The sequence below is a fragment of the Rana temporaria genome, chromosome 2, assembly GCF_905171775.1.
Source record: "Rana temporaria chromosome 2, aRanTem1.1, whole genome shotgun sequence".
In the NCBI taxonomy this organism is placed as follows: domain Eukaryota; kingdom Metazoa; phylum Chordata; class Amphibia; order Anura; family Ranidae; genus Rana; species Rana temporaria.
The window spans coordinates 134,940,197-134,966,888 of record NC_053490.1 but is presented as its reverse complement, the minus strand read 5'-3'; the positions used below and the strand labels follow the sequence as shown (position 1 = coordinate 134,966,888).

The 26,692-nt window shown below is 45.0% G+C and overlaps 1 protein-coding gene across 2 annotated transcripts; it reads left to right on the top strand.

Annotated features, from left to right (window-relative positions):
• The first annotated feature begins 2,811 nt into the window (after positions 1-2,811).
• BLOC1S1 (biogenesis of lysosomal organelles complex 1 subunit 1) lies at positions 2,812-26,692 on the top strand. Of its 2 annotated transcripts, XM_040341140.1 has the most exons (5): positions 2,812-2,963; positions 7,310-7,382; positions 9,013-9,102; positions 22,528-22,660; positions 26,080-26,692. In XM_040341140.1, the coding sequence occupies exons 1-5, from the start codon at positions 2,903-2,905 to the stop codon at positions 26,188-26,190; spliced, it is 468 nt and encodes a 155-aa protein (XP_040197074.1). In that variant the 5' UTR covers positions 2,812-2,902; the 3' UTR covers positions 26,191-26,692. The 2 variants fall into 2 exon arrangements, with proteins under 2 accessions (XP_040197074.1, XP_040197075.1); XM_040341141.1 differs by lacking the exon at positions 9,013-9,102 and having other exon boundaries at positions 2,817-2,963; positions 26,080-26,674.

The window sequence follows — 26,692 nt, the reverse complement described above, 5'->3', positions numbered from 1 at the left end:
CCCCTGGGATGGATTCCAGCAGATAAATATTTGCTGACATGCTAAACAAATCTATCCGCTGGAATCCATCCCAACGGATGGATCCGCTGGTCTGTACAGACTCACCGGATCCATCCGTCCGAAGGGATCCCCCGCATGCGTCGTAATGATTCGACGCATGCGTGGAATTCCTTATATGACAGCGTCGCGACACGTCATCGCCAGAGGATTTCGGCGCGGATTTCAATGCGATGGTGAGTACACTCCATCGCATAGAAATCCACACAAATCCTCGAGAGGATTTATCCGCGGAAACGGTCGGCTGGACCGTATTCGCGGATAAATCCTCTCATGTGTATGGGGCCTTACACATAAATATGCTTTCATCTAAACAAATCCATTGTAGCTCTGACTGTATGTTTAGGGTAGTTGTCCTACTGGAAGGTGAACCTCCGCCCCAGTCTTTGCAGACTCTAATGCCCCGTGCACACGATCGGATTTTCCATCAAAAAAATCTTGGATGGTTTTTCCAACAGAATTCCGCTCAAGCTTGGCTTGCATACACACGGTCACACAAAAGTTCTCGGAACTTTCGTCCGTCAAGAACGCGGTGACCTGCAACACTACAATGAGCAAAATGAAAATTAGGTTCAATGTTTCCAAGCATGCGTCAAATTGTTTCCGAGCATGTGTCCGAATTTTGCGTGTTGGAATTGCTACAGACGATCGGATTTTCCGATATGATTTTTTTGAGAACCAGCTCTCAATCTTTTGCTGGCGGAAAACAAACACAGCTTTTCAGTCTGTTACAGCGTGATGAATGTGCTATCTCCATTACGAACGCTAGTTTTACCCGAACGAGCGCTCCCATCTCATAACTTGCTTCATAGCATGCGCGTTTTTTTTCACGTCGTTAAATCCCACACACGACCATTTTTTTTTACGTTGTGAAAAATGCTCTGGAGCCTACACACGATCATTTTTAATGACATAAAAAAAAAACTTCACTTTTTACATCCCAAAAAACGGTCGTGTGTACGCGGCATAAGTTGGGGAACTGCCTTAATGTTCCATTCTTCACATGACTGCAGTCTCCACCTGGTCATTGATGAGCACGCTCTGCGCGAAGAGATCCCCCACATGCACGGGCGCTGATGACCCAGTCCACAATTAGAGATGCAATCCAGTGGCTGATGCTCAATAATTGAGGGAGAGGGCGGCAAACTAACGCCAACCCAACCCCACCTGGGAGACGGACGAGAATGCGGCAGCGATCAGAGGCCTCCTTACCTTAGGAAGGAGGCAGATATGGATCAGGGCTGAAGCTCCTCGCTCACGGGCCATCGCCGCTTCTCCAGGCCGAACACCAAGTGGGTCCTGACTGAGACCTGATTGGCCGAGCGTTCTGAGACACCCTGGCCAATCGGGCTTTAGGAACTGCTTCATTATTGGCCAGAAGGAGAATCAGGAAGACAATAGCGAATATTAATTCGCTATTGTCACACAAGTAGGTGGGCTCTTTTAAGCCAATTAGAGCCTCAATACCCCCCTATCCATGGGTCCGGCCCCCTAATCTAAATGCGGGGCCCATGCGCCCCCTATGGCCGGCCACCACTGAGGCAATCAATCATTTACAATACCAGAATTACAAGTGTACCGTAAAGAAGAGGTCCGGGAAAAAAAATTAAAAGCCAGCAGCTACACATACTGCAGCTGCTGGCTTTTAATAAATGGACACTTACCTATCCTGCTGTCCCTCGATGTCGGCAGTAGGGTTCCCGGCGTGAAGCTGAAAGGCTACACTGCCGCTGCCATTGCGAGTAAGGGAACCCGGCAGTGTAGCCTTTCAGCTTCATGCCGGGAACCCTACTGCGCATGTGCAAGGCCCCGCTCCACTCTCCTATTAGCCCGGCAGCCAGGGGGGGGAGGAGGAGGGAGCCCCACGGTGACGTCACTGCCGCGGCTGGACTCCCGGAAGTGGGAAAGGATACCTGTCAAAGACAGGTATCCTGTCCCCCCCCCCCCCCGAAAGGTGCCAATTGTGGTGAGAGGAAGTTCCACTTTAGAGTGGAGCTCCGCTTTAAGAATCGATTTGAAGCCCACTTCCCTGTGTATGGCATATTGATTGTGGGTTGTTAAAGGGGTGTTCCAGCCTTTTTTTAAGTTTATTAAAAGTCAGAAGCTACAAAAAGTGTAGCTGCTGACTTTTAATAAACAGACACTTACCTGCTCCACGGTTCCAGCGACGCGCCGGCCGGGGCTCCGCTCCTCGCCGGCCGGCATCTTCATTCCTAGTGAGGGCAGTGACAGCTTTCGGCTTCACGGCCGGGCACCCACTGCGCATGCGCGAGCGGCACTGCGCATGCGTAAGCGGCGCCGTCCGATTGGACAGGCGCTCGCCTACAGGGAGGGGCTGCAATAAGGCGATTAAGCTATTCGCCTTACCAGCCCCTCGGCGGAAGGAGGAAGTGGGACAGGAAGTCCCACTCCTCCTGAAACCCCCACTCCCCCCCCCCAAAAAAAATACATGCCAAATGTGGCATGTAAGGGGGCGAGGAGTGGGTTAAGCGGAAGTTCCATTTTTAGGTGGAACTCCGCTTTAACTATAGAAAGATAGATTACTCATATTAGAAGAGATCAATTGGGAAAACCACCCTATTCAAATCTAAAAAAAACAAAGCCCCTTTACTAAAAGAACTTCAGAACTGGATACATAGATGGCGCTGCTAGTGATGGAATGCACAGTATAACTGTTTGCAGTGTTGCTGTACACAGCGCCATCTGCAGGGCTATGTCGTACATTGCAGGCACGGAGTATGGCGCATGCTCAGTATAGGGAAGCGCTGTCTGTCTAGGAGGGGGCGTGCACTCCATTGGGCACACAGTTTAGAGGAAGTCCTCCCCTCCTCGGTCAGGTTCTATCATGCTCTCCCGGCTACTGAAGGAACATCAGGCTAAACAGAATGAGCGGAAGGAGCTGCAAGGTACGAGAACCCCTCTATATCATCCATATCAGGTCATCGGTACAGCCCCACACTGCACAGCGGCGCCTTCACTATAGTATGATAGGAGCGGGGCTCGGGGTTTGCAGGACTCTGATTGGCGGATTCTCCTGTCAATAACTGCTGTTTCCGGAAGTAGAACATTAGAGAACAGGAATGATGAATGTGTAAATTCTGGTTGTCACCCCTCCTTGTACTCCACTCATTACTTATCAGCTAACATTCTATGTGTGTATAGGGCAGACTGTTTTGTGTATATAGGCAGATTGTAGTGTGTGTGTGCTACATTCATGTACATGCTCTAGACCTGGAGCTGCAGTGACTACAACACAACATTGAAAGCTCCTCTGCTGTGACTCCATAATCACAAAGAGGGAGAGCAAAGCTTCTCAGATCACCAAAACATACCTTGCCTGACTTAGCTGTAGATTGGCCATTGCTTCAGACACCAAAGCTGCTGATCTGGAATAATAAGGGTGTCACAGATCCATTTACACTGAGCTATGGGCCTCTAAGCTTATACCCTCATCGGCCACTTTATTAGGTACACCTTGCTAGTACCGGGCTGGACCCCCTTTTGCCTTAATTATTTGTGGCATAAATCCAACAAGGTGTTGGAAACATTCCTCAGAGATTTTGGTACATATTGACATGATGGCATCACAAAGTTGCTGCAGATTTTTTGCTTGCACATCCATGATGCAAATCTCCTGTTCCACCACATCCCAAAGATGCTCTATTGCAGGGATCCTCAAACTACGGCCCTCCGGCTGTTGTAGAACTACACATCCCATGAGGCATTGTAACACACTGACATTCACACTGACGAGGCATGATGGGAATTGTAGTTCCTGAACCACTGGAGGGCCGTAGTTTGAAGACCCATGCTCTATTGCAGGGGTCTCCAAACTTTCTAAACAAGGGGCCTTTTCCCAGGATCGCGGCGAGCTGCGAGGAGGATGTTTTGGGCGAGGCCGCAGCTTCGGCCTAGTCCTCGGAGCGCCGGTCCTATGGAACAAAACATTATTTATTTTTTGCCCATGTCCACCTTCCAAGCCAAGACCCCACTCGCCAGGACGCTATTTCTAGTCGCCATGGCGACCGGGATTTGTCGAGCCCTGATCTAATATGAGGTCAAACTTTAAGAGTTTTAATTTGTATGCAATCAGGCAGGCCCTTGCACTACATGGTTTTGGTAAACCTGAAGAGAAAACCATCAGGAAAACTGATAGCGTGTCTGGGGCTTTACTGTTGCCTTTCTTTCACCTCAAACCTGTCTGCTGGTCTATTTTCCCTTGGATCTATAGCAACTGCACTTTGCACTTGTAGTGGATTTGACTTTAGTAAACAACTCCCTATGTGTTCTTGCACACTACTTTAGACTATTAGCGTTTTTCGAGCTACAGCGTCTAGAAAGCGGAAGATTTTACCCCCTTAACCACTTCCCGCCCGGCTTATAGCAGAATGACGGCCGGGAAGTGGTTCCGTTATATTGACTGGGTGTCATATGACGTCCAGCTGGCACACTGCAACTCCAGTCTAGCTAAAGAGCCTTTTTACCATGTGATCAGCTGTGTCCAATCACAGCTGAGCACAGTGTAAACAGAAAAGGCTGTATATCAGCTTTTCCGATATGGTGTCTGACAGACGTGAGTAGAGGAGAGCCAATCGACTGCTCTCCTGACAGGGGATTATCAGTACAGCCCCCCCCCAAGGATGCCCACCCGGAGATGCCCACCCATGTCCACCAGGGATGCCAATCAGTGCTGCCTCATTGATGCCACCTCATCAGTGCTGCCTTATCTGTGCCCATCTGTCCAGCCTCATCAGTGAAGGAGAAAACGTATTTACAAAATTTCTATAAAAGAAACGTATTTATTTTTATTTTTTTAATGTGCGCCCTTTTTTTATTTTTTTATTTGGCTAAAAATAAAAACCCCAGAGGTGATCAAATACCACCAAAAGAAAGCTCTATTTGTGGGAACAAAACTATAAAAATGTTTGGGTACAGTGTAGCACGACTGCACAATTGTCCTTTAAAAAGCAACAGCGCTGAAAGCTGAAAATATTTTGGCCAGGAAGGGGGGAAGTGCCCTGTATTGAAGTTTAACGACCAGGCCATTTTTTACGATGTGATACTGGGTTACTTTAACTGACAATTGCGTGGGCGTGCAACGCTGTACTCAAAATTTATGTTTTTCCCAGAAATATAACTTTTATTTTTGGTGGTATTTGATCACCTCTGCGGTTTTTATTTTTTGCACTATAAACATCAAAATGTTTTTTTTTTTACTTTCTGCGAAAATACTTATCCAATAAAATAAAAAAAATAAAAAAATGTTCTTCATCAATTTAGGCCAGTATGTATTTTGCTACATATTTTTGGTAAAAAAAAAATCCTAATAAGTGTATATTGATTGTTTCCCTTACAAAACTTTTCTCCGTCACTGATGGGGCGGCACTGATGGGCACCGATGAGGTGGCACTGATGAGGTGGAATTGATGGGCACTGATAGACGGCACGGATGGGCAGATAGGCGGCACAGATGGGCGACATGGATGGGCACAGATAGGCAGCATGGATGGGCACTGATAGGTGGCATAGATGTACTGTAATTGTACTGATGGATGTCAATCAGTGATGCCCATTGTGGGCACTGATTGGCATCCCTGGTGGTGGGCATCCCTGGTGGTCTGGTGGTCTAGTGTGGGCATCCTCGGGGGGGCTGCGCTGATAATCGATCAGCACAAACCCCCTCTATCAGAGGAGCAGCTGATCGGCTCTCCTCTACTCACGTCTGACAGACACGAGTGAGGAAAAGCCAATCACGGCTCTTCTTGTTTACATCGTGATCAGCGGTGATTGGACACGGCTGATCACGTGGTAAAGAGTCTCCGACAGACTGACACCCTGCAACAACGATCGCCGCAATGCGCGCCTCCAGCGGCGCAATATCCCGAATATGTCATATGACGTCTGGTCAGGTGATTGAAACTACTTTGCCGCCGTCATTTTGTAATAGGGCGGGCGGCAAGTGGTTAAACCTGAAGGGTTGGTTGTATGATATCCATAGTTGCCAGACCCTGTGAAATTTATTGTATCGGAGGTAAGGGACACCAGTTTCTCATTAATCATAATGTCATTTTTTTTTTTTACTGCTTTGAAGCGGAGTACAGGGTTTTCCATGCCCTGGCAATGGTCAACTTGGTTGCATTAAAAAGGTGCAGAGCTAATTGGCATTCTGGGCGGAGAAGTTCAAGGATAGGTTTACATAGAAGAGCTTCATAGGGGTCTCTTTTAAGGTTTGAATGGAGCATATTGTGTAGAAGGGTATAAACCCTAACCCTACATTCCTTAGTACAAGTCCACCAAATGTAGGCCGTTGTACCTTCCTGCGAACAACCCCGGTAACAGTGAGGGGAACAGGAAGGAATGAAACAAGCTAGTCTAGCTGGCGCCGTATCATACCATCTATAGAACACCTTGTATGCATTTTCCAGAATCACAACATTCCTAGAAATCTTCGTAAGGGCTATCGTCGTAAATTGCCAGTCCTCTGGATCCAATTGTTTACCCAAGTCTCTTTCCCATTGGAGATGATCTGATCTCACTGGGGGTTTCCTAGAGGAAATGATTGAGGAGTAGTGTATAGATATTAATCCTGGAGAATGGGGTTTAGCCCTGCAAATGCTAGAAAAAATTCAAAGGGGGTCAAGGTGTATGGGGTAGGTCGGGTCCTTATTAGTTTTTGGAGGAAGTGTTTAATTTAAAGGTAACTATCATGGGAAGAACTAAGAACATTGAATATTATTATTCCTGTAGGGGTCAACAGAGAATGGACGTCGGTGAATCCATTATCTGCCCACCACGAGAATTGTTTAGGATTCTCACAGCTGGGGAGGGGGGGGGGGAATAAAGGGCAATGAGTAAGACCCCTCAGTGTGCTTCTAACTGTGTGTGGTGGGGGGGGGGGGCGGGCTCACTGCATGAACACTTTGATCCATGTTGCTGATTAGCAGAGACACTTGATCAGAGTGTCCATGACTGACAGCACATCGGTCTGCTTGTTTACATCGACAGGCCACCGTTCTGTCTCTGTGGGGGGCAATCTGCGCCAGCCCCCCCCCCCCCTAGTGGCTATTGCAAAAATCACGTACAGGTACGTGATTTTTGCGCAATAGAGCCACCTTGCCACGGTATATGTACGGCATGCAGTCGGGAAGTGGTTAAATGTCTCTGGCCATATTTTGTATAACAATTGCAGACAAGCAAATTGTGAATGAACCATGAATTTTAAACTATGTATTATGTTTTTTTTTTTTAACAGAAAAAAAAAGAAGGGAAGCCATTGCAGCCGCTACAACTCTGACCGAAGCTTTGGTAGACCATCTAAATGTAGGGTGAGTAAATGTTTTATTTTTCTATCTTTTTATTATTGAGAAGCTTCAAATCAAACAAATGTCAGAATGATGGTTATACATTTCACTTTCAGCAATGATGATACTTCACATACCCTTTTCATATGCAAGCATGTAGACACACCTCTATGTACACTATTGTGTAAAAGAGTTCATTAATCCAAAGTGTGGCTGCTTTCTTTTTATTGTATAAATTGTGAAATACTCAAACATGTTCAGTAATGAGTTTCCCACAAAGGCTACAGTTGATTTATTGAATACCTGTCATAACAAAATATGGGGCCCGTCACTGAGTGCCTTTCATTTTCCATGCTTCAGTGTATGAAGTACATACTGGCCTATCTAGGAGGAGAGTTCATCACTTATTGATAGACCATGGCATCATCTTTTTTTTGTCCCTACTCTGAGGTCAGTAACTGTCCATCCATTCAGAAAAGGAAGGAGCCAGTAAATTTTATTTGGTGATTGTAACTCCTCATACCGCCACACCAATCATCCCTGACTGGTATCGGCTAAGCATCGGACTGTCCTTGGTATCAGCACCGATACTAGTATTGGTATCGATGCAACCCTAGTCACAGGAAAGGAGTGGATAATGTAGCGTGTGTGTGTTTACATTTTACCTCCAAACATACAATGGATATAAAAAAAGGTCTACACACCCCTATCAAAATGCCAGTTTTTTTAGATGTAAACAAACAGACCCAGATAAGTCACTTACGAATTTAAAGTGATTTTTAAAAGGGGTAAAATATTTTTCTTTAAAATAAGAGGATATATTTACCTGCTCTGTGCAGTCCCCTCTTTTTTGGCCGATTCCCAACATCTTTTTCGCTCTGGAGCCAGGCATTGTGTTTCCATAGACGCACACAGCGTGGCCTGATTTAACGGCTCCTACCTCCGCGCTCCATCCTGACAGATCGAGGGGATGAAGGAAGACATTGAGGGGGGCGCGGAGGGGGACACGGAGCACGGACTGCAGCACAGGGGGGGACAGCAGCACGGAGGGGGACAAGTACCTGTAGGGGAACACAGCACGGAGGGAGACAGGGAGCACAGATGGCATTCAAACAAAAATGCTGCAGGAACCGTTTTTTTTTTTCAGCACTGGAATTGGATCGCATGGGTGTTCGCACCCATGCTTTCCGATTCCTGCCCGGATTCACAGTTCGCAACCCGATCTGCGAACCAATCTCACGGTGTCATTAACTTTGTATTGACACCTGCAGCGGTTTGCAGAGGGCAGTGCCTGTGAGGGAGATGTGATGCGGGAACCCGCACTGTGAACCATGGCATAATTGTTGAAAACTTTCATCAACTTGAATCGCCATTGTTACTGTTGGAAAGAACAGCATAGTTGCCAATAAACTGACAATACTGTATGCATTATACTTATCTATGCAGCAGGTGGCGCTGTAGTATTATAGTGTTATAGTATTCTATAATATGACAGGATGTACCGTCTATTCAAGTTCAGTGCACTTGTTTGTGGTTAGTTCCTGTTTCATGTTTCTCATGCTGTAAGACATGCATTGCTAATCCTCCATAAAAGCAAAGATATTGCTGCAAACAAGAAGCTTCCAGCACATTATTTCAATACTCTGCACAACAGGTTATGGGCCCAGACATTGGAGAGGATACCCCAGGGCATCCAAGCACCCCCAGCAGCACCCAGGCACTGGAAAGAGAACTCTACAAATCGGTGAGTACTGTATACAAGCTACTGAAAGATGGCAAGTGGTTCAGGTGTGAAGTTTGCAATAGCAAAGCTGAACAATGCCATTTACCAGCTGTGGAAGTTTAAACTAGAAATGTTTCTCAGCAAGAATAACTTGTGACAAGTGCTGAATATAGACAGACCAACGAATGGAGAGACGGAGGACTGGAACAGGAAAGACAGGCAAAAGCGACTATAAGCTTATTAATGGAAGACGACCAGCTTATCCACATAAGAACAGAGAAAACGGCCAAAGGTATGTGAACTTTATTACAGAAACTGCATGAGTGTTCAAGTCTAAACAGCAAGTTATTTCTGCTAAGAAAGCTATATAAGTTAAGTCTAGAAGAAGGCCAGCTAATGCGTGACCACATGAAATCCTATGCTAGAGATCATGGAGCAGCTATGCACCATTGAAAAGGACATCAGAGATAACCATACTGTTGCCCTGCTCTTCTGCAGCCATCCAGAGACATATACTGCACTTGTCAACGCTTTAGAAACCAGACCCGAGCAGGAGCTGACACTGGAATATGTCAAAAGGAAATCGATTTAATATGACAGAAGGAAAGAAAATACACACCATGATGACAAAGCTCTTAAGATGTACAAAGCACAACAAAGAAAGCGGAGCCTGTTTTGACTGTAAAAGGACCGATCAGTTAAAAAAGGACTGTTCTATCTGGAAAGTTGAGCAGCGAAAGCTACAGCTATCCACAAGAGTCAAAGCCATCACAAAGGAAACTGCGGTGACACCTTCAAAGTAACACAGAGCGGCAAGCCACGTGGCTGGTGCATAGCCTCAGGTGCAACAAGCCACATGACTAGCGATGAGACCTTATTCGCAAACATTGATTACAGTGCAAAAGACAAAAATGTTCTAGCAAACAGGGAAAAACATCACATCAGAAGGTAAAGGCCAGGGGTTCCTGAACTGCATTACACCACAAGGCAAGCAGAGTATCCTTGTAAAGAAAGTGCTGTATGTTCCAGAACTAGAAGGCAGCTTTCTATCCGTGAAAACTCTGCAGACAACAGAACAGTTAACTTCCAGGGTGATGAATGCACAATTCACAATAATAAGTGATTCCTCGCAAAAGAAAAACTGGATGATCACTTGTACAGGCTCATCACTACAGACCAGCAAGCCAATATAGTCTCTCATGACCTACACAACAAATGTATTCACTTGTGGCACAGGCAGCTGGGGCACAGAAGTCCATAAGCTATACAGGACAAAAAGAGGCTTATCAGAAGATTTGCCAATAGCACCTTGCAAAGTGCTCATGAAATGCAAGTGCTGTATTTAAGCAAAAGCCACACATGCTGCCCTTCCACAGGCATCTCGTAGCAAAACCACCCATCCCCTACAGCTCATACACAGTGGCGTATGCGCTTCAATGAAAACTCCCACGCCAGGCAGGAACAGATATCTACTGACTTTCATTGATGATTTTTCCAGCTACACAACTACTTATCTGGTGAAATACAAGAACACAAACCAGGAATAATATGCACAATTGTGGAGAATACATAATCAAAGAAGAGAAGAGACAAGAAATGGTACACCAGACAACCGCACCATACACTACAAAACAAAATGGTGTAGCAGAAAGGAAAAATCGCACTCTTATAGAAATGGCCAGGTACATGTTGTCGGCTGCCTACCTACATCACAAGTACTGGGAAGATTCAGTCATGAATGCAACCTACCTACAGGACACAGACTACCCTTGAGCTATTAAAAGTACTCCATTCGAAATGTGGCAGGGATCAAAGCCTAACAATAAGGCACATCAGATTGCTTGGATGTAAAGCATATGCCTATATTCCAAGTGAAAAGCGATCCAAGCTGGAGAATAGAGCCACAGTATTCTAGTAGGCTACAGCGGGCAAACCAAGGATTACAGAATCCTACACCCAAACACTGACAGAATGACAATAAGGCGTAGCGTTTGTTTTGATGAGAGCCCATCACCAGAAACACTGATCCCTGAAAGCTGTGAAGTGAAGATGCCCAACAAACCAGAAGAAAGCGTCGACCAAAGCGAACCTGTGCAGGAGTCAGAACAAGAGGTGGAACTCTGTTCCTAAATCAATTTCCCCACCAGATCCTGCTGAACTGCCTGAAGTCAGAAGATCCACTCAGACTACAAAGGGGATACCACCCTACAAGCTATCATACACTGTCAAAACACACACTTGAACCAACATCCTGGGAAGACCTAGAAAAACTGCCAAAACATGAAGCCAATAAATTGAGAAAGGCAGCAGAAGAATTGGTCACTTCAAGAAAATAAAACCTGGACACTCTGAGCTCCCACCTAACCGCAAAACGATAGGAAATGAGTGGACTTTCAAAGTAAAGTCAGACACAGAAGGAAATATCCACAAATACAAAGTCAGACTAGTTTCCAAGGGATACTCCCAGAAATTTTGGTGAAGATTATGATGGAACATCCCCTATATAACCCATCCCCAAAGGAGAGTACCTCAGTTTTTTTTCGCCAATGTTTAAGGTGGTTGGTCACGTTCAACATGTGCTAGGAAGAAAAATGGCTCTTTTGATGGTCTGGCTGCGGAGACCTGGGAGCTATAACCGGATCCATTCCTCGGGCCGATATCAAAGGCCTAAGTTGGTACCTGGGCCTTGTGTAAAGAAGAAACAAGGTTTGCCTGTAATGTCTCTCTGTGGAGGTCTGGGATCCAGACTTTGGTGTACTAATACATCTGTGGCACGAAAAGTTTCTGGCAGAGTCTTCTACAGGTTCAAGTATGAGGTTTTCTCTAATAAAACCCTTGGTAAACCTGAAGGTTGGCACAACTTGCCTGCCGTGATGGGTGAAATCTGGAACTACTTTTAGTAGCTTTCCTGCGGCGTGGATAAGGTAAGAAAGGGATCATTTTATTTATGTAAATATCTTCTTTTAAGTAGGATGTCTTTCCTGGTTCTCACCACTGGAGCAAGTGCAAACCTGGTGTTGTCTTACATAGCCTTCCAGGATACATGCTCAGTGAAGTCGGTCAAATAAAACACCACTCGCCTCCTTCCGCTGCAGGCTCTGCCATAATACGCATACAGGGGTCCATAATGATGCCCCCCCAGTAATCTCTCCCCCCTCTTTCTTGTCTCCTGGGCGCCGCCGTGACAGCGGCGTGTGCGCGCCGGGAGTGTGCGCTTTTGCTGTCTGAATGAGATAGGGGGAGGGCCAAGTGGTTGCTAGTGATCCGTGCGCAACGCAGGACACCTGTGTGCATGCGCCAAGAGGCTGGTTCAAAAGCCCAGCATGCCAGAGCCTTCTGTAAGTTGCATGGACACAGCTGTGGGCTGTTGGCATCCCTGTGGATTGAACCAGGCAAACCTAAGACTCCTGCTCGGCATCAGGTTGTGCAGTGAGCTGATATTTTGTGTATTGTAAGACTATAGCACAACAGTGATTGCATTTGTATTTGTAAATGGTCCTTACTGCAAAGCAAAGGTACCATGTCCCCAAGAAGAGGGTCTAGGGCAGGGGTCTCCAAACTTTTCAAACAAAGGGCCACTTTATTGTCAGGGTTGGTGGTCAATAGGAGGAGTATTCCCTCTATTGGTAGTAGTATGCCATCATTGGTATCCTTGGAAGATATAGTGCCCTATTGTTGGTGTCAGAGGGAGGAATAGTGCCTCATATCAGTGGAAGGAATTGTGCCCCAAGGGCCGCATAAAGGCTAGTAAAGGGCCACATCTGGCCCTCGGGCTGCAGTTTGGAGACCCCTGGTCTAGGGTGAGTAAAAGGGGCACCAAAAAATCCCTGCATCCGGCTAAGGATTCTGAGCTTGCCTGCAGTTTACTATCCCCCTCTATCAGCCTGATGGCAGCTTCACATGATGAGCCCCTGTCTGGTTTTGCAGCTTCTCCTATGGCAGCTCCTGTATACGTCACTGAGGACGCTGTGAATGTTACTTTGGATGGCTGAGAAGGAAGGATTGATAATATTGTCGCAACCTCCTTGAGAGATGGCAGAAAATGGGGTAGATCCCCTTTATCTGCTCTGGCTCTTTTCATATGAGCCTTCTGTGGGTGAAAAATTCCTATCTGGAGATGAGGATCATGTGCAGTCTGAGAACTCGGAGGATGAGAGGTTTCCTGCGACTTCTCAGTCGCTAAAGATGCAGGTGCAATATTATGCAGAGATGGTGTGTTCCACTTACAAATTGCCTCCTGTTGAAGCTTCTAGGCCCTCTGTTTCCTCCCTGCAGGCTGCATGCGCCTTTCCAGTTCATCCCTTGCTGGATAAACTGATGTATGATGACTGGGTTCACCCAGATAAACTGTTTTCTCCTTTACCCTATGGAGAAAGGTTTCACTAAGAAATGGGGGGGGGGGGGTACCTGCTATTGATGCAGCTATTTCTTGTGCAAACAAAAACCTGATCTGTCCTTTAGACAACGCACAGGGTTTTAAGGATCCAACTGATAAAAAGCTGGAGTCCCTATTAAAAGCCTCCTCTTCCATGGCTGGGGCTGTAGTACAACCTGCTGTTGCAGCAATTGGTGTATGTCAGTCCCTCAAGGAACAAATTAAGCAGATGATTAACCTCCTCCCTACAGAGGAGATTGAGGTTTATGAGGACCTTTCTAAGGCCTTGTGTTTTGCGATTATGGACTCTTTTCAACAAGTATATCGCTTGAATCTCCTGCAGGTACACATGCGCAGGTCCCTTTGGTTAAAACATTGGGAGGCCAAGGCTTCTTGCAAGAAATACTTGGCAGCGTTCCCCTTTGGGGGAGAATGCCTGTTTGGGGATGAGCTGGATAAATACATCCAAAAAATTACCAGAGGCAAGTCTACTCTATTGCCGGTTAAGAAAAAGAGTAAGCGTCCCTCATTTAAATGTACTCTTTCTCCAGCCCCTGGAAACTCGGTCTCCAGGCAGTGGTGACGGCCTCCCCAGTCTAGCACTAGGGGAAAAGCCCAGAGCCAAGCCCAAGTGCATATAAGAACTTGGGGTTCAAAGTCTAAACGGACCCCCAAAACGTTCCTATGAAGGGATGCTCCCGCTCGGCTGAGTGGGGGGGGAAGGCTGCTGCATTTTTCAAACGCCTGGCGTAACGAAGTTCAGGACAAGTGGGTCATCGCCACAGTGTCCTCGGGCTACTAGCTAGAATTCTGAGAACTTCCGCCACCCCGTTTTCTGAGATCAGGAGTTGCCAAAGATCCAGAAAAAAGAAGGCCTCTACTGCTGGCCTTGGAACACCTGTTGTCTCAAGGGGTAATCTTGGAGTTGGCTCCAGCGGATCAGGGGTCAGGATTCTATTCAAACATGTTTACGTTTCCAAAACCAAACGGGGATGTCAGACCCCTATCCTAGATCTGAAAAGTCTAAATCAGTTTTTGAAAATTCACTCCTTCAGCATGGAGTCTGTCCGTTCAGTTGTTTCCACCCTTCATGGCGGAGAATTCCTGGCATCAATAGACATCAAAGATGCGTATCTATATGTGCCAATATTTCCTGCTCACCAAAGGTTTCTAAGGTTTGCGGTAGATCAGCGCCACTTTCAGTTTTTCGGCTGGCTACAGCACCTCGAGTGTTCAAAAAAATACTGGCCCTGGCAAGGCTAAGGCCACGAGGCATAGCAGTAACAGCCTACCGGGACGATCTGTTGATCATAGATCAGTCCGCCGTATGCTTGGACCACAATATTTAGAGTACCTAGGCTGGGTCCTCAATTTGAAGAAATCTTCCTTGCAGCCTCAAAAAAGGCTAGAGTACTTGGGCATGATTATAGACACATCCCTAAGCAAGGTATTACTTCTCAAGCCAAAGGCAAAAGCCATAGGAGACTTGGTCCAAGTGGTAAAGGCTAAAAGGAGGCCTTCCATCCGTCTGTGCATGAGATTATTGGCAAAGATGGTAGCCTCGTTCGATGCTGTCCCTTACTCCCAGTTTCTACAGGGCAGAATTCCGTCAGCTTGGAACAAAGATGTTCAGGCTCTGGATCTTCCTATGATCTTATCTCCAGTGGTTCGCCAGAGCTTCAATTGGTGGTTGCTCCCCCAAAATCTGTCAGAAGGAAAATCTTTCACTCCAATTACCTGAAAAGTGGTGACCACAGATGCCAGCCTTCTGGGCTGGGGGGCTAGAAGAAGCATCTGCCTAGGGGAAGTGGCCCGGGGCCAAAAAGCTCCTACCCATCAACATTCTGGATATTCGGCAATTCATTTGGCCCTCAAAGTTTGGTCTTACAGACTGCAAGGCTGGCCTGTTTGGGTTCAGTCCGACAATGCTACGGCCGTAGCCTATATCAATCACCAAGGAGGCACCAGAAGTCTGGATGCCCAAAAAGAGGTGAATCACATCCTGGCCTGGGCCAGAAAGGCATATTCCACACCTATCTGCGGTCTTCATTCCAGGGGTAGAGAATTGGCAGGTGGATTTTTTTTAAGCCGCCAGCAACTAAATCCAGGAGAATCGTCTCTCCACCCCGACATGTTTCAAATCGTATGCCAGAAATGGGGAACCCCGGATGTGGACCTGTTGGCTTCCAGGCTCAACGCAAAGCTGGACAGCTTTGTGTCAAGAAAAAGAGATCCCTGTGATCAAGGGTCAGATGCCCTGACAATCTCATGGGATCACTATTCCCTGATTTATGCATTCCCTCCAGTTCCGCTTCTCCCACGATTCCTTCAGAGAGTCAAGAAGGAAGGAAAGTTGGTGATTTTGGTCGTCCCGGCTTGGCTTAGGAGACACTGCTACGCAGAAGTCGTAAGGTTTCGCAGTAGGAAGACCTTGGATTCTTCCATTACGCCCAGACCTACTATCGCAGGGTCCAATATTCCATCCTGCCTTACAAAGTCTAAATTTGACGGTTTGGCTGTTGAGACCCACATTCTGAGGAAACTGGGGCTCTCAGGGCCAGTCCAATCCACTCTGGTTAATGCTAGGAAGCTGGCCTCCAGGCTCATCTACTTCAGAATCTGGAAGGCATATATTTCCTGGTGTGAACCCTGAAAGTGGCATCCTAGGAAGTTTGCCATTAATAGGATTCTTACCTTTCTTCAGTTGGGCTTAAACAGCTTGGGGGGGGAGCCTGCCCATATGGATCGAATGTCCGGGGCGGGATGCCCCCTTGCCCACTTATTATCAAGAGTTGTTACTCCCTGCTAAGACGATTGATTGTGTCCGGACTATGTCATATATATTTTTGTTATTCCCTTCCCGGTATCCCTCCCCTTCCCACCTTCCCTACCCTTTTATTTTTATTTTTTTAAGTCTCCCGTGTGCCCATGGGATTTGAATTTGGTATTAACTGTGTTACAGATGCTACCTTTTGAACCTTTACACCAGGTTTCTCTAAGTCTGTTGACACAGAAACTGTTTTTTCTTATAGCCATATCCTCAGCAAGGAGGGTTTTGGAATTGGCTGCTCTTTCATGTAAAGAGCCGTGTATGATTATTCATGAAGACATGGTGGTGCTGCGTCCTCACCCAACCTTCTTACCTAAGGTGGTTTCAGGGTTTTTATCTGAATCAAGATATAGTCCTAACATCTATTTTTAAAGATCCGCAGTCTGTGGAGGAAGAGAGTTTACACTCTCTATATGTTGTTGGAGCGGTAAAGGTTTATCTGCAAGCTACGGCTCAGATAAGGAAGACTGATTGTCTATTCATTCTACCACAAGGCCCAAAGAAGGGCCAGGCAGCGTCAAAATCTACTATTGCAAGGTGGATTCAACAAGAAATTATTCAGGCCTATGGTTTAGAAAAGATCCCTCCTTTTCAGGTGAAAGCGCACTCGACTAGAGCAGTTGGTGTTTCATAGACAGTGCATCACCATGCCTCCCTGGCTCAGATCTGCAAGGCTGCTACTTGGCATTGCTATGGGACATCCCATTAAGTAATTAAGGCTCTGTGTCCCGTGATGTATGATCAAGAAAATAGGATTTTTTAATACAGCTTACCTGTCCTTTTTCTTGGGAATACATCACGGGACACAGAGCTCCCACCCCTCTTCGGAGTTTAACGTGGAACACTTATTGCTTTGCTACAAAACTGAGGTACTCTCCATTTTGGAGGGGTTATATAGGGGAGGAACTACATTTTAATTGGGTTTGCCAGTGTCCAATCACCTGTGGTGACTACATAACCCATTAAGTAATTAAGGCTCTGTGTCCCGTGATGTATTCCCAAGAAAAGGATTTTATAGGTAAGCTGTATTAAAAAAATCCTATTTTTATCTATGTTGATGACATAACCTGTTTTGAACGAGAAAGGGATTATAATCAGTTCACAAGCTGAAAGAAAATGTTGAAATCTAAGAGCATGGGAATCCAAATATAGAGAGAAGATGGAAGTTATCGTCTCAACCAATCTCAGAAAATCTTGAAACAATTCCATATGCAAGATGCAAAGGAAGTGAAAACTCCTATGGAACCAGGCCATCAAGAGTAATGAAGCAGAAAACTTACTACCGAACAATGACATGTATCGCAGAGCAATCGGTAAACTGCTATATGTTGCCACTGTGACAAGACCAGAAATAGCCGCAGCAATGGGCATGCAATGCAGAAAAGTTTCAGCGTGACTGGAACGCAGTAAAATCAGTGATGCAGTACCTCAAACAAACAATTCAGATGAAGTTATGGTTACCAGCAACATTCAATCCAAAACTGGTCAGATATGTGGATGCTGATTGGGCTGGGGACTGCACAGACTGCAAATCCACAAGTGGATTCATCTTCCAGTATGGGGAAGGAACCATAAGTTGGTCTAGTCGAAAGCAAGCAACTGTTACTCTGCTTCAGTTGAAGATGGAGCACATTGAAGTAGCACGCGCATGTCAAGAAGCAATATGGATTTGTCAACTTTTTGTAGACATTGGGATAGACATGTCAAGACCAATTTTCCATTTTTGAAGACAACCAGGGATGTATAAAGCTCACCCAAACACATCAACATCAAGTATCGCCTACTGAGGGACAATTAGACTGCTTTCACACTGAGGCGGTTTGCAGCCGCTACTACGCTAAAAATAGCGCCTTGAAAAAGCTGCTCCTTTTTCTCCAGTGTGAAAGTCTGAGGGCTTTCGCATTGGAGCGATGCGTTGGCAGGACGGTAAAAAAAAGTCCTGCCAGCCGCATCTTTGAGGCGTTGTAGGAGCGGTGAATACAGCGCCCCTGCCCATTGAAATCAATGAACAGCCTCTCTGAACCGACCGCAAAGTGCCACCACAGCGGCGTTTTGCGGACGGTTTTAACTCTTTTTCGGACACTACCGGGGGTTAAAAGCGACCTGCTAGTGGCTGAAAATCGTGGCAAAAACAACGGTAAAGCGTCGCTAAAAAGCGGCACTTTACTGCCAACGTCCGAGACGAGTGTAAAAGTACCCTTAGGGGTGCGCATCTTCTCTGGTCTCGTGATTCGATTTAAGATTATCCTGTGAAAAATTTGATTCCGCAATTCATCACGATTACTGCGCATGGTTTTCATCCAAAAATTCAAGCAGTCAGAAGAACGCAATATCCTATTTGGTGAGGAGATTTCTCATAACCATCCCAAAAGAGGGCTACAAGTTATTCACTTTCAGTTCATTACAGAGAACAAAGGGGCATTCTTTACATACAGAAGAAAAACAAAGGCTTCTTTGCCATTAGAGCTGTGCAAATGTGGAATAGACTGACTGTCACAAACTAGTTCTGGGCTGCTCAAGTAGATTGTTTTAACAAAGACCTGTAGTGCATTCCTGTCCTAAATGCACAAAATATAACTGATAGTGACAGAGGGGTGGTGGTGGGGGGGCTGGGATCAGGCAGAAGGATGAAAAGGTGGGAGGCATGGGATCAAGCAGAGGTAAGGATGGATGGCATCAGGGACAGAGGGATATTGGTGGGGATGGGATCAGGGGTAGAGGGATATTGGTGGGGATGGGATGGAATCGGGCAGTGGGATGGATGGGATCAGTGGCAGAGGAGGGATGGTGGTGGGATGGATGGGATCATTGGCAGAGAGATGGTGAGAGGGAGGTGATTGGCAGAAGAGGGATTGTGGGATGGATGGAAATGGGGGGGCAGAGGGATGGTGGTGATGGAATCAGGGCAGAGGGATGGTGGGATGGATGGTATCAGGGGAAGAGGGATTGTGGGACGGATAGGATCAGAGGGATGGTATCAGGGGCAGAAGGATGGTGGGATGGATGGGGGCCAGTGGAAAATGGACATCTCCACCATAGCCATGAGCCAACCCCCCAGAGATACAGAGCCCCCATCTCAGGCAGCCCCCTCTCTCCAGAGACATGGCATCCCCAATTACAGACCCTATAGAGAGAACTACTTGAGTCATTATAGGTACCTGCTGATAACTGTAAATGATAAGTGAGGGGGCCGGCCGTCCATGCAGTCAGTCAGTGTCTCTTGTGGCTCCCGTGGCTGGTTCTCGGGACTGGCAGGCTGGCTGGAAGATGGCGCCGCTGAACACGGGCAGATGGAGGTAACGTCGGCGCCCAGAGGCGGGGCTCCTTGGTTACAGTGTCAGCGGCCAACTAGGAGGGGGCTTTTTAAACAGCTCCCGCTCTAAGCTACCAATCGCCATCACTGGTTCTTTTACCTAAGAGAGGCAGGGTGGGCACAGCGCGGCGGGATGACGTAGTTGCTAATCGATTGAGCATCGATACGGAGAAAGACTACAATCGGGAACGGCTGCATCGAGATTCATCTATTTGCCGATCATATTCAACAGCCCTAAGAACAATCAAGCTGAATGTAATTTGACAAAGCACATGCTGTTGAGAAGAAGTGTTGGAAAGAACAGCATGGTTGCTAATAAACTGATCGTACTGTATGCATTATACTTGGCTATGCAGCAGATGGCACTGTAGTGTTATAGTGTGTATTCTATGATATGACAGGATGTACCGTCTAAGGTGAGTGCACTTGTTTGTGGTTAGTTCCTGTTTCATGTTTCTCGTGCTGTAAGACATGCATTGCCAATCCTCCATAAAAGCATGTTCTCTTTTTTTTTTTCTTTTTTTTTTATCGTCGAGATCCACAACAGTTTTCTCGACGAGGCCTTAGTGCTATATCTCACTATTTTTGTTACTATTTTCTGTTTACGTGTGTTTTTTTTTGTTTTGTTTTGTTTTTTTTTATTAAATTTTTTTTAAATCTATAGTCTAGTCTATTTTTGATCCTAAATGGGAACAGATTTTGGAATGATGGATTAAATTGCTTAATGTACTACATCTGTGTTACTATGTGAAAATATAAATGTGTGTGTGGTTTTGACAAAGCACGTTTATCATGTGAAACGTGTCACCCTGTTCCTCCCCCGCCTGTATGCCCATCGCCTTTATGCTTTTATTGATCTTCTTAATAAAATTGAATTGCACCGTTTGTGGGAATGCAGCCATCCGATTTCTTTGTTTTATCCTGGTTTCTGCAGCAGTGACGGGGTGTGCACCCCATTTTACAGATTGCTTATTTGGATTGCAGCCTTGCCGGTTCACCTGGAGCAGCAGAAATTGTTTATCTTACTCAGCTGCTAATATTAACTCTAATTGCCAAGCGCGGCATAGTCCATATACTAAGGTAAATACCTTCCTAACCAATGCAGAGTCTACAAAAAAAGGAATTGTGGAGCTCAGTTGTGGTGGGATACAGGGAGCCACACTGGTCTTTACAGCTTATAATGACTAGTCTTTCCAAGATATAACTATAAGAGTTCCTCCCTTCCTGTCCCCTTTTTAAAGAGACCCTGTCCCGCTTTTCATAGCTCTGTCTGAGCATTTTATTGCAAACGCTTGGACTTTATTCTAGTTGTCTGAGGAGAGGCTAAGCTGTAAGTACAATGCTTGACATCATGTATGTTAAATATCGCTACGTCTGTAAGGAATCGGTGCTTTTACTGTATACTACTTAGTTTTAGAGGTTTGTAGTAGTTCCTCATAATGCTTACAATGTCATTTCCTGGCTCGCTTTATAGCGATGGTGTTGAAAAACCATTCTTTCATTAGAGCGAGTCCCATTAAGGCTTTTCACAGCCAGTAGCTACACCCTTTATTTCAGTAAATGGAATGACCGCATCTTCCTGATGTCGCAGTCTTCTGCAGAATCTTCCAATGGGTGAGGCATAACAGGAAGGAGATTACAGCAGTACAGATTAAACTGGTTTTCGGAGTGCTCCTGGAAAGAGCTGAATAGGGCGTAGCATGATTTTAACACTCGGGTCATATATGTAATATTTTGCTCAAAGAAGTAAATTTCCTGTATTTATATTACAGCATCCAAATGAATATTGCATTTTACAGTACACATAGAAACTGTGACACGTTACCCCGCATTAAGGCCCCTTTCACACTTGCAGACCTTTCATTTCCTTTAAGTTCAGTCACATCAAAACTGATGAAGTATTCATCAGTGATTTATTTTTTATTTTTTTTGTTTCATCCACTACCAATGCAAAAAAGGATGAAGAACTGACCATTTGTCAGTTAATGTCCATTTTTCGTCCGAAAAAAAAATAATTACAGATAATTGCGGGTGTAAACTGATCATCCCTTTACATCTGTTTTTCCATAGAGAAGCATTGATGTCCATTTTTCATGGTTCTGTTCACACTTGTGCAATGCGGAACCCTGGGAATCCACTGCGGGTTCCCACATCACACCCGACTTGCACAGCAGTTCACACTGCCCCATATGCGAACTGTCAGGAGTGTCAATACATTGTTATTGACATCCCCATTTCAGCTCTCATATAGCACTGCGAACTGTCAGTTTGGACATTAATCGAATCGCATGCGTGTGAACACTCATGCAATCCGATTCTTGTGCGGACCCTAAAAAGGGTCCTGTGCGAGTTTGGTCCAAATGCCATATGATATTCGCCATACTATCTGTATAAATTGCATTGCATGTGATTTGCAGTGCGGTGCGAATCACATGCGATCTCACAGAGCACAGAAGTGTGAACCAGCACTAATGGTCAATTCAATGTCCATGTCGGTTATACAAGTGCATACTGTAATTTCAGTATAAAATATTTAAATGGTAAATATGTTTTTAAAAGTGGTTTTGTACCAGGGTAGGCATTGTTTTTACTGCACATAGTTTCTTAAAATTGTCTGTTGCTTCAGTAGACAGATGTTTCCGTGCTTCCTGCACATTACTGCCTCATTCAGCATTGGGCCTCCATAGAGAATTCAGCAGGAAGTTGCCTGATGATCCCTTGTGCTGCCCATTAATGAAACTTTATGATGGTTGCAGGAGGGAAAGAAATCCAGCAGAGGGAGCCCTTGTATTCCCAGAGACATAAGAGGGTGTTCGGTATTTTTATTTGCTGATACAGTACTTGATATGTTACTAAATTATCTGTGTAGGTGTGTACTACTTCATTGAGGCACAGCATCATTATGTGTCATTGTTTCCTTTTGTTTAGGGTGGCACAGGCATATGTCAATCAAAGAAAGCTTGACCATGAAGTGAAGACCCTGCAGATACAGGCTGCACAGTTTTCAAAGCAGACAACACAGTGGATTGGTCTGGTGGAAAACTTCAATCAGGCTCTGAAGGTGCGTTCTCATCCAAATGATGAAACATTTAGATAACCCTTGTAGTGTGCATGACTGTAATGGTTCTGGATTAGTTTTATTGTAAATCTTTAACCACCTCAAGAACGGAAACTTTCACACCCCTTCCTGCCCAGCTCATTTTTCAGTTTTAGCGCTGTCACGCTTTGAATGACAATTAATGAGGCAAGTAACCCTGTACCCAATTTGCATTTTAATCATGTTTTGAAACCAAGCTTTTTTTTGATATATAAATTAAAAAAAGACTGAATTTAGGAAAATTTTTAATTTTATTTCTTCATTTTCGAAACACAAAATGACAAATTTCGAATTTAGAAACGTCACCACGTCTCTTACTAAATACATTGGACTGCATACTTTCCAAAAAGGAGTAATTTGAGGGGTAGTTGTACTGTCCTGGCATTTTAGGGCCTTAAAATTACATTTATCAGGTATAGATAGATATCTATATATAGATGTAGATAGAGAGAATATATATTCTCTATCTCTCTCTCTCTGTGTATCTCTGTGTGTGTGTGTGTGTGTGTGTGTGTGTGTGTGTGTGTGTGTGTGTATATATAATATAAAATCTCTATCATGTATAAAAGGTAATATTTATATCTTCTCGTCACGAGGAACCAATATGAACATATGTTTACCTGCTTGAAAAGATATATCCAAGAACAATATAAATGGCCAGGGGGATGGATTTTGGATACATATGAATAGTACCCAGATTCAATCTATATGAAGACAATTTTGCTAAACTTTGGCTGTATCTTTCAAGACCTTAAAGCGGGGGTTCACCCTAAAAAAAAAAAAATAATTCTTTATCCACTATACAAACGAGCATACTAGCGTCAGCTACAGTATGCCTTTTTTTTTTTTTTTGCGCTGTACTTACGGTTTAATCCGTAACTTTCGTTTCAGACTCCGGCCGGGAAATGGGTGTTCCTATGAAGAGGGGTACATGATTGACGTCCAGCTATGGCGTGTCATGCCTTCCGAAAAAAGCCGAAATAGGACGCGGACATATACGGCACCTGCGCAGTGAGCTCCTAGTCTGTGCGCAGGCCCTGTATAGCGCCGTGAAGAGCCGAGTCCTACTCCGGCTATTTTCGGAACGTGTGACGCGCCATAGCCGGCCGTCAATCATGTTCCACTCTTCATAGGAACGCCTACTCCCAGTCTGAAACGAAAGTTACGGATTAAACCGTAAGTACAGCGCAAAAAAAAAAAGGCATACTGTAGCTGATGCTAGTATGCTAGTTTGGATGGTACAAAGTTGTGTTTTTGGGTGAACCTCCGCTTTAAGGGTCCCAGGTCATATAAATGGGGGATATCCCTCAGTGAGAAACTATAATGAATTGAATTAGGCCTCATGCACACAAGGCTTTTAGCAGCTGGTAAAAGCTACTAAACACGGCTTAACGCTGGATACAGCCGCGTTAAGCCTAATCAAGCTTTTCTTTCTTTTTGTCCTGTAAAAAAATAAATAATCTATGGTTCCCCATGAGAGCCCACTGATTTGAATAGAAGTTGCACCACAAGTCGGATCATGATGATCCGACATGTGATGTGTCTTGTGCGCTGACGATTTTGAAGGGGAACCCTCACCAAAACAAGGCCACATGCCCTCAACATTTGGGGTGGGTGCTTTTGGGCGGGCCCCCCACCCCAAAGCACCAAATCCCCATTTTGATGGGACATGGGCCTCTTCCCAACAACCTTGGCCAGTGGTTGTTGGAGTCTGCGGGCGGGGGGCTTATCGGAATCTGGAAGCCCCCTTTAATAAGGGGGTCCCGGCCCTCCACCCTAAGTCTGTCAGAGTTAGAAATGTCTTATTTGTTTGGCTCTCTATACAATTAAAGGGACAACATATATGGCTAAGCGTAATGCAAGAGGAGGGCAGTGAAATTGCTGTCTAGCTCCTTGTTCAGGCCTCCGGGCATGAGGGTATCGAGTGTAAATCCAGACAGTTTCCCTCTGGCAGAGGTGTTTTAAAATGTATGTTAATAAATTAACATCTTCGGATTCCTTCTCTTTTGAGACCAAAACCCTGGCAGACAGGTCTTGACAGATAACAGCCAAAGTAAGTATTTTGCCTTAAAAATTGTCTTCATATACCTTTTTTATATCCGGGTACTATTTATATGTATCCAAAATCCATCCCCCTGGCAATTTATGATGTTCTTGGATATATCTTTTCAAGCAGGTAAACTTACGATTGTGTCCTTTTAGTATTGGTTCCTCATGACAAGATGATGTAGTAATATCACATATAGCATTCCCCATTCCTATAAGCAAAGCAAGCCTGGCCTACTAGTAGATGGTTTCCCCAGGAATGCTGTGTTTACTGGCCAGGAAGAATAAAATGGTTTCTGTGGTTCCAGGAGTGCAGTTTTCCATAGAAAATGGCTAGGGTTGGTGTCTCGCAGGAACATAGTCCATCGGACGTGCAGACAGGTCAGTTCTGGCAGCAGACAGAGACATTATCAGCAGACAAGGAATCGGTCCAGGTAGCAGGCAGAAACGTATCTCAATAAACAGGCCTGGGTTAGTACAGGTGGCAGACAGAGGAAACACTGCACTGGTGTGGTAGTGATCAGAAATACTGTTGCTGGCCGCACTAGTCTGGTGACAGTGGAACTTGAGTAGCAGCCATCTGGAACACTGTTGACTATACTGGTCAGGTGACACTGGGACTGGTGTGGCAGCAATTGGGGACATTGTTGCTTGCATACACTGGTCTGGTGATACTGGGACTGGTGTGGTAATGAACAGTCCTCTGTTGTTAAGGATGTGGCGGCCAGCGTGCCAGCCCACTCCTTCACAACCAGCTATACAATATTGTCGAGGATGCCAGACTGCTGGCTAAGAAAAAAAATGCTAGAAACTGGTGCTTAACAGGGGTTGAAAGAATTTAGGAGCTGTCAGCTTTTTTTTTTTTTTTTTTTTTGGCTCCTAAAAGCTGAAGCTTCAAAAATTATTCTAGCCTAAAATGGTGTGCATGGACATACAGTATAATGCTATTTTGTTTCTAGGGGCAGAAAAAAAACACTTAAAGCGGCTACTAGGAGCTTAAAATAAGCTAGTGTGCATGGAGCCTAAATGTTCCCTGTGGTACAGGAAGATAAATAGTCCACTCGCACATTTCAACAGATCCTAATATTACGTGGATGGATGGTTCTCTTGTAATAAAATTGTTACCTAATGTTTGTTATTTAAAAAGTGACAATTAACAGAAAGTATACCTGCTACTCTACCAGTATGTAACAAAAAAACTATAAATACATTTTTGAACAAAAGTGTACACAAGGATGATGCAACGTGCTTTATGGTGGCATTCGTATTGGGTAAATCAAAGTGGTCCTATCCAGGCCAATCATATTGTATGTTTTTTTGTTTTTTTTTCCCTGTAGGAGATTGGTGATGTGGAGAACTGGGCTCGAAGCATTGAAAAGGACATGAGGATAATTGCTACTGCTTTGGAGTATGTGTATAAAGGCCAGCTGCAACCCTCTGCCTCCTGAGCTTCCGCAGTAAATTCTGAGAATCCAGATCTGAGACTTTAACCTCAAGTGTTTCTTGAACGCGATAAAGCCGTGAAGTATTGGCTGTTCCTTGGTGAAAGTGAGGATTATAGACTAACACTGTGCAGTGTGCAGAAAAATCATTATTTTGGCAGCCTGCAGTTATTACTTATAATGCTAACTAGGTTTCATGATGTCTCCTAAATACGGTACAGGGCACTGAAGCAGATATACAGCTTGGCATTCGGGTTCCCTTTGATGGCATTGACAGCTTAAAATGGATATCTGAGGGCTAACCCGGGTTGCATCTCATGAAAATTAAAGTGTATAATTTATACATTGCAACAAGATTTTTAATGCACTAACAAACATTGATGAGATTCTTTACATTTAAGTTCATCTCTTTCCCTTGTATTATTAAGAAAAGACTGTAAATGCTTTTGAAGCTTGAAAATAATAAATAACTGTGCTATATACTGTGCAATATCCGTGCTCTTCCTCA

Excerpts from the sequence above, each read along its gene's own strand:
- BLOC1S1 (XM_040341140.1), top strand. The coding sequence starts at position 2,903 with ATGCTCTCCCGGCTACTGAAGGAACATCAGGCTAAACAGAATGAGCGG. Across the intron at positions 7,383-9,012 it reads GTAGACCATCTAAATGTAGG|GTTATGGGCCCAGACATTGG; the intron begins GTGAGTAAATGT and ends TCTGCACAACAG. Across the intron at positions 9,103-22,527 it reads AAAGAGAACTCTACAAATCG|GGTGGCACAGGCATATGTCA; the intron begins GTGAGTACTGTA and ends CCTTTTGTTTAG.